Source organism: Histoplasma capsulatum, genomic scaffold (genome assembly GCF_000149585.1).
Source record: "Histoplasma capsulatum NAm1 scaffold_8 genomic scaffold, whole genome shotgun sequence".
NCBI lineage: Eukaryota > Fungi > Ascomycota > Eurotiomycetes > Onygenales > Ajellomycetaceae > Histoplasma > Histoplasma mississippiense.
Genome location: NW_001813975.1, coordinates 945225 through 954656, shown reverse-complemented (window position 1 = coordinate 954656; position 9432 = coordinate 945225). Strand labels below are relative to the sequence as shown.

Below are 9432 nucleotides of genomic sequence, written 5' to 3'. Positions count from 1 at the left end.
CACGACAAGACGAACTGGTTGCATGTTCTCCAAACTCATATGACGTTAAAGAGAAGCTCTATCGCGTTTCTTCGGGGAGGCTTGCACGTACTCTGTATCATCGTCAGTATCATCGTCGTTGTCCTCGGTATCGCCGTCACTCCGATCCATGTCATCCTCCCAGACACTGTAGTCAATCGCTGCGCTTTTGGATGATAGGAACTTAGCACTATATCTCCTTTGACCATTTTCCAAACCTTTCAGAATTCCCTGCACAAATGAGTCGATAGCCTTCTCCACGACGTTCTGACACTCCCCATCCGGTTCGCAGACAGGCACCGCCAGCATATTCACAAAGGGATGCATCTCCTTATCACTCATGCTTTCAGTTTTCTCCACAATACCAATAGCCTTCTTAGCCATCTCATACGTCTCAAATTCCTCTACCAAACGCGCAATAGCCATCATAAGCCTACGCATCCACACCCCATCCTTTAACATCTCATAACCATCCAACGAACAACAAAGTGGACGATACACCATAGCACCCACCTCACGTGCCTTTCCTTTCCCTTTGCCTCCATAACCATCGGTTCCTTCGCCACTACTGCTGCCACATCCAGCACAACCCCCGTCACACAACTTCAAAACCTCCTCATTGAAACCCGCAGCCAAATATGCCAACTCTTGAAACTGCGGCAACCCGCTTTCCACACTTTGGCTTGGATGAGAAGCATGATTCATTTCGGATTTTCCCTTTCCCTTCCCCTTCCCCTTCCCCTTCCCTTCGCCTTTGCCTTTACCGTTCTTTTTCCCAGCCTGCACCAGCACGGGTCTGCCACACTGTTCGAAGAATTCCGTGTGTATGGCAGCATTGTCAGTGAAAGCGACGTGCTTAAGGAGCTTGCGGGACAGATCAGGTTTCCCATAGAACACGTTGAAAGTGATTGCTGTCTCACGCTTGCGGTCTCGGGTTACTTGGGTGATTTCGGTGTCCAGGATTTTGTCTTCGTCTATCTTGGCTGGGTTTGGGGTTGATCGGCGGCGGCGCTTGAAGAAAGGAGGTTTTGGCATCGTGTCTCCTCTTCCTTTTGGACTTCTTTTGTCTCTGTTCTCAAGGCACCTGCGCAAGGCTCTTCTTTTCCTTCGTTGGAGTCGATTGTAACTCGACGAGCTTCTCCTTTTCAACTTGTGTTTTGTACGCGATTCCCTTGATTGACTGTGGGTAAAAATGATATCCGACGTGCATTGGCCGAAGTAGAAGGTTGACACACGTCGTAGGTCATAAACCAGGCATGCAGCTTGAAGCAGGTGTAAACAAAACAACACAACAACAGAGGGACTGTGTTGATGAGTGCTGAGTATGATTTTAGAAATGAAACTAGGAGTGTCATGATTGAAATGGTGCTTGGATGGAAGGATTTAATCACGCTCTCGGGCAGGAAATGCTCTTGTGTGCAAGTGAGAGTATTCAAGGAAAATGCACAGTGAACAACCTGCAAGAAATTGGGCGGTTTCTATACTCACTTATGTTGCTTTGAAAACCAAGAACCTCTGATTGCTTTGGGAACACAAAGAGAACAAACCTCAACCAATGAGGATAACTTGGCAAACATTATAAGAGGAGTGAAAGAATACCATAGAGGTATAATAATTTTGTCCTGCAACAACACCGCGCACTAGACAATTGTTGATGATGACTTTTGTCATAGATACCGGCCATTTGTATGGCATGAATGTATATTACAAGACATAGGATATTTTCATAGCAGAAGAAATAGAGAAAGAAATGGGCTGCCATGGAGCATCTTTTTTCAAACAAGGGAGAAAATATTTGCAAGCAAAGACCAAAAAGGAAAAATAAATAGCTATATTAAAATGGGATAAATAATATACCCTTGCAAGAAGGCGAGGAAGAAAAATAGGCCACACCATCATGTGAGTTGATTACAGTCAAAATAGCAGAGTCCCATCTAGATGTCAGATGAAAACTTGCTTATTCTCCGTTGGAGGGATATGGAAGCAAGAAATCTATAAAGGGATTCTTTTTCACGAGCCCAAAGGAAGCAAGAAAGAAAGAAGAAAGTAAATATAGACAGCCAAGAAAGTCCAAGTTGGCCGTGCATCACCGCGGAAATAATACAAGGAAGAAAAAATTAAGGTCAAAACAAAACACCTGAAGTATTAGAAGCGTACCACAAAAGGGGAAAGAAAAAAATGTATTAAGGGGAATGCGCAACTGTAATCCAAGGACGCCAAAATATAGCAGATGCAACCGCGTTCATTTTATGCCGTATGGTCGTTTCAAGTTTCGAGGTGTAAAGGGCGTTTTTAATAGAAACAATGAAGAATATAAATTGTATCTGCCGTGGGCTCGATAACATGAGGCATGCGCGACGGTCGATATAAAATTAACGGAGAGCTTCGAAGAAATATATAATGCCGAAAATCAAAAACGCTACAGCACCGCCAAAAGTAACTGTTAAAAAAACAAAAGAGCACCGTTATTAGTCTTTACAAGCGGCATGGTTGTGTTTTAACAGATGTGATATGATACTTACCAACCCGCATGCTAACTCTTCCAGCGATTGCCCGCCCCCCCATTACTGCCGCTGTTGTACAGATTCCATGACCCGTAACTGCACCACACATAACCCACCAGTAATCCTGGCCGGCAGCCATGGCAATGGTAGCAAACTGGCTTCGATCACCCCATTCTCCGAGAAAGGTCATGACAAACGTCTGGACCCATGCGGGGCTCAGTAGAAGCGAGCACAAATTGTTTACACCAACCACCATGTTTGATAGAGAGGTACCACGGGACGGAGAACTGCCTCGAGATGACAATGATGAACTGCTTTCAGGTGATGGGAGGCGGTGGTTCGAGGAACGGCTTTTACGTGGGCCATGACCAGCTTCGAGTGCATAGGGGCTAATAGATCGCCGCCGGACCAGTCGTCGTTGCTGATGTTCCTTCTCTTCCAGCTCCATCTCGACCTCTTTCATCTCCTCACCCACACCTTCATCAGGTGCCATCTTCTTCGCTTCGACGGCCATCTTCAAGCCAAAAATGAGAAAAAGAGTCGCAGCTAAAATGTTGGTGAATGATTTCGAAATGAAGGTAGGGACAGCATGGCCAAGTATAGCGGATAGTACTGTCATTGCGATGAGAGCAGTGAAAGCTGCCGAAAAGACAATCATGCGTGGATGGCGCATAGCCATAAGAGCCGCTACAAGGAATGTTTTATCTCCCACTTCTGAAACAAGGATCATGGTGAGGGAAAGGAAGAACGAATGAACTGGCTGCATAGCATCCTTAGACCTTTCCGAACCTTTGCCATGAGTTTGGTCTAATGGAGAACCCCGATAGCCAAAATCAAGAGGATCATCACTAGGACTGCCAGGATGAGTGGGCGGGGGGACACTATGTGGTGACTCCGGGAGATCTTGTGGTTTCTATTCACGGCGAGGGGAACAAAATTAGCATATGTATTGATCGCTCAGACTTCTCACTCCTTACCTCTAGCATTGTATTGTCCGAAACATCGCCTTCTGCCTCCATTTCAGACTCGTCATGTCCAATCTTCTGCTGCTCGCTGTGCGGTAATGGGGGGACGTCCTTGGGTGGATCTGGCATCTTTGCAGCCCCAGGGCTGGATGCCTTGGTTTTCTCCGAGACTCCGCCCCCTGTTCCCGTTGTTCCCTCCTTTGGCGTTTCCCGGTGCGGATCATCCATCACCCCATCATTTGAAGTGGGAATTGGTTTTCCATCTGGTCCAAAATGTTCTGATGTGGGATCAGTCGAATCGGGTTTCAACACCTGCTCATCCAAGGATTCTTTCGCTTTTTTACGATCCCGGCCTGCACTCGTCTCAACCCAAGGTCCTGCGTGTGGTTTCCCGTCCTTCCCATCAAATGGTACATCAGCAAGTGGTCTAGCTTTCGGCGATCTTTTATCCGGAGGATGGAGCGAAAGTGAGGAATCGCGGATGCCGACATCATTGATAGCCAGCGGTTTCGAATTAGGAAGCAGTTTGGAGTCTGGTAATGGATTGGCCAAGGTGGACGTGATGCCTGGGATGGCAAGGAGGAGGAAGGGAGAGGGGAATAATGTGATCCTCATGATGGTAATTTGTATATACAGAGGATGAAATGGGGCCCTAGGCACTAAATTATTAAACAGCAGCAAGAGAGGTGCCGAATCCACTCGGACGACAATGGCAACCAACAACCGTTAAATCGAGAATTAGAAGGCGAGATATTATAGGCGTCGAGGTTCAGAACTCGTGTTGAAGAAAGATGTATTTTTTAAGGAGGACCTCCGAAAAGGAACAAACGCAATCTCATCAACAATAATAAACAGAACAAAAACAGCGGTGGAAAAGAATGTCATATATGCTATCAGTAAGGCTTCAAAACAAAAACGCCCTGTTGATAGGAGCAAGTCCGGGGCGCGGATCGAGGAACGTTGACGTTGAAGCTTCAAACGTTGGTGGATATTACTAATGCACACTATTTAACTAGTTAAATTAACTAGAACAGGAATAGTATACACCTTCTTATCTAGTTCATTGTACACGGGTTAGAGGTGGTATAGTTAGGATTAAAAATTACGATTGAAGCGAGTTAATACACGAGCAAACCACAGATCATTCAAAGGTGTGTTGTTCCTAATATCTGTGATGTGGACAGAGTAGAAAATGAGTGTATTTTAGATGGGCTTAAATGTCCTTCAGCTAAATATGCTAAGCTTATAAAAATATCTGTAGTTAATGCCTTCAATTGTAATACAATTTATCCGTAGTCATTTGATATAGACTACCAAATTTAGGATAGCAACCCAGCCCCCGGACACTCGAGGCACATCCTCGTCTTCTTGTCACCGTACATCGATGGTCGCAGGGCTGTTCCCCAATTCTAGGGTTAGGGTTAGGGTTGCTTAGGGTTACCCGTTGGGGTTAGCTTAGGGTTTATTCCATGTGAACGCGTCTCGAAAACTCGCCATCAACACACGAATATCATCTCATCCTCTTTGGCATTAGTACTCATTGCTTTGATAGCCTCAGTCATCGGAATTAAGCCGTTGCTAGCTCGTGGAAGATGCCAGCCACTGCTCGAGCAAGATCAGATCGCGCCCAGCGAAAAAGCGAACCCAAACAACCACCAAACTTGCGTCGCTCCACTCGACAAACACGGAGTCGCAGTAGAGATGATGCGCCTGCTTCTCCCTCGAAATCTGTTGTCACTTCGGTGAGCGCGGGTAATTTTGAGAACGAACCGTCCTATACTCCAACTAGGAGCAATCGAGGTGAAAAGTTACGGTCGAAGTCTGGCAACAATGGTTAGTTTTGTCTCTTACATTCTCGTTAAACCTCATAGCAGCTCGTTCAGACTATGGCTTTTTCCAAGATTGACCAGTGAATGAGATTGGTCTTGAACATGTTGCCGTCGTGGCCTTACCTGGAAGGCTTGGGATTAAGAATATCTGTCTACTTTTGAACGGAATAAGATGTAACTTACATTTTTCCACCGCTAGAGTTGTCACCTGTTTTTGAAAGCCCTCCTGCGAATGCCACTGGCAGCTTTAATACAAACCTTACGAGGCAAACCTCGAGGCGCAGCGAACGATCTGTTCCTGAATCACCTGTTGACCATTTCAATGTTACTGGGACAACCCTTCTCGCTACTGATTCTGAACATGAATCACGAGAATTGGATCCCAGTATCATGATCGAGGCATTGCCCGACCTATATACTTCTGCAAAGAACGCTCTGCGAATACTAACTCCACAGGCCTTTTCCCTTACCACTATTCTTAGGAGTCTTAAAAACGCTACCTTTAGAGCAAGGATCAGACGTATACGGGAGACCTTTGAAACCCAGCAGAAGTACTTTGGCGGCCAGCATTTCATCATCGTCCAGGCTATAGTAAACATATTTCCATCCCTGAAACACATTCCATGGCATCCGGATGAATTCCTTCAGAAAGCCAACCTTGCCCAGTTTGCATTCGATCTTATCCCTTTGCGTGAGAACATTGGTCCTTTCTCGGACTATCACCTTTCATACCTTGACGAATCATTTCCGAAATCCTTCTTGAGTTCCTTCTCCCCTCCAGGAGATGATCAACTTATAAAACCAGGGCGAAGCGGTCTCCTAGCAGAAACATTTCAATTGGGTTTAGAAATCCGCACCCAACGTGTCATTGCGGAACTCCGATCAGGGGGGAAAGATCCCGGTGTTGAATTTGCTCCGGATGTAGTACTGGAAACTGTTTTCACCTCGTTCGTGAAAAATGGTGACAAGTTTGAAAGGTTACTAGGCTGGGGAATTAATGGCCTACAGGATGAGTGGGGCAGCATCCCCGAGGAGTTCCATGATGAAGTTTTTGAGCGGATGGAGTCGATTCGAAAGTGTTTTGACGAGGATGAGACCAGCACGTTCGCTCACTGTGACAAACTGGAATCTTTGTTTCCTTGGTCGGAGTTCGTTGCCCAAGCATGCAAGTGGATCCACATGAGGGCAAATGAAATTGATGAGCAATTGAGAAGCCAAGCATCTCTTGACGAAGGAGTTGAGGCATTACAAACCGAAGCTGATCGCAGGTCAAGCCTCGATCAACAAGGTATCTCGTCCATTCACGAATCGACAAATCCGGCCACTTCGGCCGCCGACAAGGTAGCCGCCGAAAAGGCCGATGTTCAGAAACCGCAAGATACGAGATCCGCGATTACCAGGAAGTCAATGTTCTCTGTTGGAAAAGAGTAAGTCTTGTGTATTTTATGCAGCAAAACCGCTATCTATCACATTATCATTACAACCTCCCCCTCTAATTTATCATCGCAACTGGAAGCTCCAGAGCGCTCACTGGAATTTAATTTTAATAGGATTTTCAAGTCTAAGGCCCTTATATCTCACTTGGTGAATCTTCAGGCCCGGGTTGGTTCTTCTGTGGCTGGCTCTGCTCAGGTTCCCAGTAGTGTAGGGGTTGATCAACCTTCGGAAAGTCCACAAACAGAAATCGTTGCAACGGCTGGTGATACGACTCCACAGGTCAGCGACAGCGGAGAATTCCCCAGAAGGCCTAACGAATCTCAAAACGCTAGCGTTCGGAAATTGAAGCAAGACGTTAGCCCAGGACAGCGAACAGGACAACCACTGAAGAATGTATCGCCCCGCCCATCACCATCCGAAATCGTCAAGATAGCTGAACGGCAACGACTTGCAATTTTTTCTCAACGGCAAAGACAAAGTTTCAAGACACCGCCGGTGGCTTTTATTGATCGACAAGCTGATGCTCACAGATTATCCCCGGTTGGTTCCAGCCAATCATCATCTGGCAGAAGCCGCTTGAATGACCGTTCCCGGAAACGACAGGCCTCCGAAGTAGAGCCAAACGAAGGGCAGGAGAAGGAAACTATCCAGCCATCTGACGAGGAAAGCTTCGAAACAGGCACCCGAAGTACCCGGGTTGAGAAAAACCGGAAATCCATTGCGGCACTGCAGGTTCATCGGAAGCGACGACGAATTGGAACATCATCTCCTAGGACACAATCCCGCCCATTGGCCACGCCTCCAAGACAACCACAAAGCCTTGGAGGCCGACGAGGTAGTCGCGTAGCGTCAAGGTCACTAGAGCTTATGAACGCCGTTGAGAGTAAAACTCCAGCCAGCACTGCTCCTGAAATTAGCCGACGGGTGCGGAAGCCTGGTGGTGGTAGGATCCCATGGTCCGTGGATGAGTGTAATCAGCTTAAGCTCTTGATTGTCAGACACGGACCTAAGTGGGCGAAAATCAAACAAGTTGATGACAGCCTGGAGAACCCGCAGTTGAGCATTCGAGATCAGGTGAATCTGAAAGATAAAGCGAGACAAATGGCTGTTGATTTCTACAAGTAAGCTCTGCTGTCTTGTTTTTTAAAAAATCCAGCGGCTCGAACTACATTCTCCAATGCTAATCTATGAACACTCTTTTTCATTTAGAACCGGCCAACAACTTCCTGAAAACTTCGAAAGAGTTCCTCTCAAAACTGATGATAAACGCAAATTACGAGAAATGGGGATTACAATCTTTGAAGATTTGCCTGAAGGGGATTGATTGATTCCATTTCGTTGTAATGTGGAAAATCAGGTTGCCACTGCAAAAAACAAAAATTCCCAATTCCCGTCTGTTTCACGGTTGTCCTTCCCCTTTCAATATTCAAAACATATTGTTTTTAATGTTGCAGCAAACAAACAATATCCCTAAGAAGCTTGAAGGTGTTGAAGTGAGCTTTGTTCGTTGGCGTTCTAGTGGGCTGGGATTTCGGTATTCTGGTTTTCAATTTAATGATACCCCCTGGTTTCTGCTTACTTTTGTGTGTGGCATTGAAAAATCGGATAATGCCGATGTCCTTTTCTTTCTTCATTCTCTACTTGGGTTCCTCAAATTTTGGAAACTACTTGTATCCATTCCGTTATCGTATGCTGATTCCCAATTTTTCCCTGCACTATTTTTATACATTCATATTCCTTAAAAACTCGCCGTAGCATATTTGCATATATATCTTCAAGCATTCTCCTCGCATCTAGGAACATTCAACCTCAACTGTCTGCATGTATTTGATGAGAAGGTTGGCCCATAACACACCCATACCAAGGCATTTACAAGCGCCCTCACACAAGTAGGAGGATTGTTTAGTGCCGAGCTGAACTTTTCAGCACATATCTGTATAGTTTCATCGTGGGCACCAAACCAAACTCACAGAAATTTTTCCTACAGACACGCTACAGAGGAAGCATTTTAAGTGTATTCCTCTTTCCAGGTATTGTATCAGAAAAAAACCATTATATATACCGCCCAAGTCTTCCCTGTCATTTACAACTCTCCCCTCCCGCGTACGTTGGCTGCGTAGGTCACCGCATATATACTCCAGTAATTACAGCCTTCCAACTTCGGAACGACATTTGAATTTTTGTTCTATATCAGAGCCCCGGTCAGCCTCCTCTTCTGGGTATTTCTCGAGCACGATATGTTTCCTGGCAATATGAAAGAAAACTGTGACGTGGACAACACCCAATTGAGCGTTGAGGTAAATGGACAAAGGAACAAAGTCAGGTTGTCCTAGCCCCTAAAACGTTCAACGCCCTGATTCGATCCAAACGGATATCAAAGAAAGTTCCGTTGATGGCATCTCAAAACCTCAGAGTCCATCACTATATAGTTAGTTCGCGCGATGAATTGAACCCAAGCGTACTGATAGTCTACTATTTCAGACCAACAGCGCATTCATAGTGTACTCCAAGCCCGTTTTATATCTGGGGATCCCAATTTATGTGGAAGCTCGCGGCTGAAAACAACAACATTGAAGCTTAAATTTTGGGCCCCACACACTAGTCTGTTTGCGGTTTAACTGTCGAGAAAGGCTGGGGAGCCGTGATTAGTCATGCCCGCTCAACTTTAAAGTTTCCAGG

At 45.8% G+C, this 9432-nt stretch overlaps 3 protein-coding genes across 3 annotated transcripts in view; 1 reads left to right on the top strand and 2 right to left on the bottom strand.

Annotated features, from left to right (window-relative positions):
• Positions 1-1053, bottom strand: part of HCAG_07258 (predicted protein) — a gene marked incomplete at both ends in the record, with an annotated part of 2560 nt that extends 1507 nt beyond the window's left edge. Inside the window, 2 exons of the mRNA XM_001537786.1 lie at positions 92-471; positions 532-1053. Coding sequence (XP_001537836.1) covers positions 92-471; positions 532-1053 — 902 coding nt within the window. The remainder of the gene's footprint in view (positions 1-91; positions 472-531) is intronic.
• A 1337-nt stretch (positions 1054-2390) lies between these two features.
• Positions 2391-4102, bottom strand: HCAG_07257 (conserved hypothetical protein; the record flags this gene model as incomplete). The annotated part of the gene is made up of 3 exons (XM_001537785.1): positions 2391-2458; positions 2541-3435; positions 3500-4102. The coding sequence occupies 3 exons, from the start codon at positions 4100-4102 to the stop codon at positions 2391-2393; spliced, it is 1566 nt and encodes a 521-aa protein (XP_001537835.1).
• Positions 4103-5079: 977 nt separating this feature from the next.
• On the top strand, positions 5080-8077 carry HCAG_07256 (predicted protein; the record flags this gene model as incomplete). Its single annotated transcript, XM_001537784.1, has 4 exons — positions 5080-5320; positions 5516-6743; positions 6867-7874; positions 7963-8077. The coding sequence occupies 4 exons, from the start codon at positions 5080-5082 to the stop codon at positions 8075-8077; spliced, it is 2592 nt and encodes an 863-aa protein (XP_001537834.1).
• Between the last annotated feature and the right edge of the window lie 1355 nt (positions 8078-9432).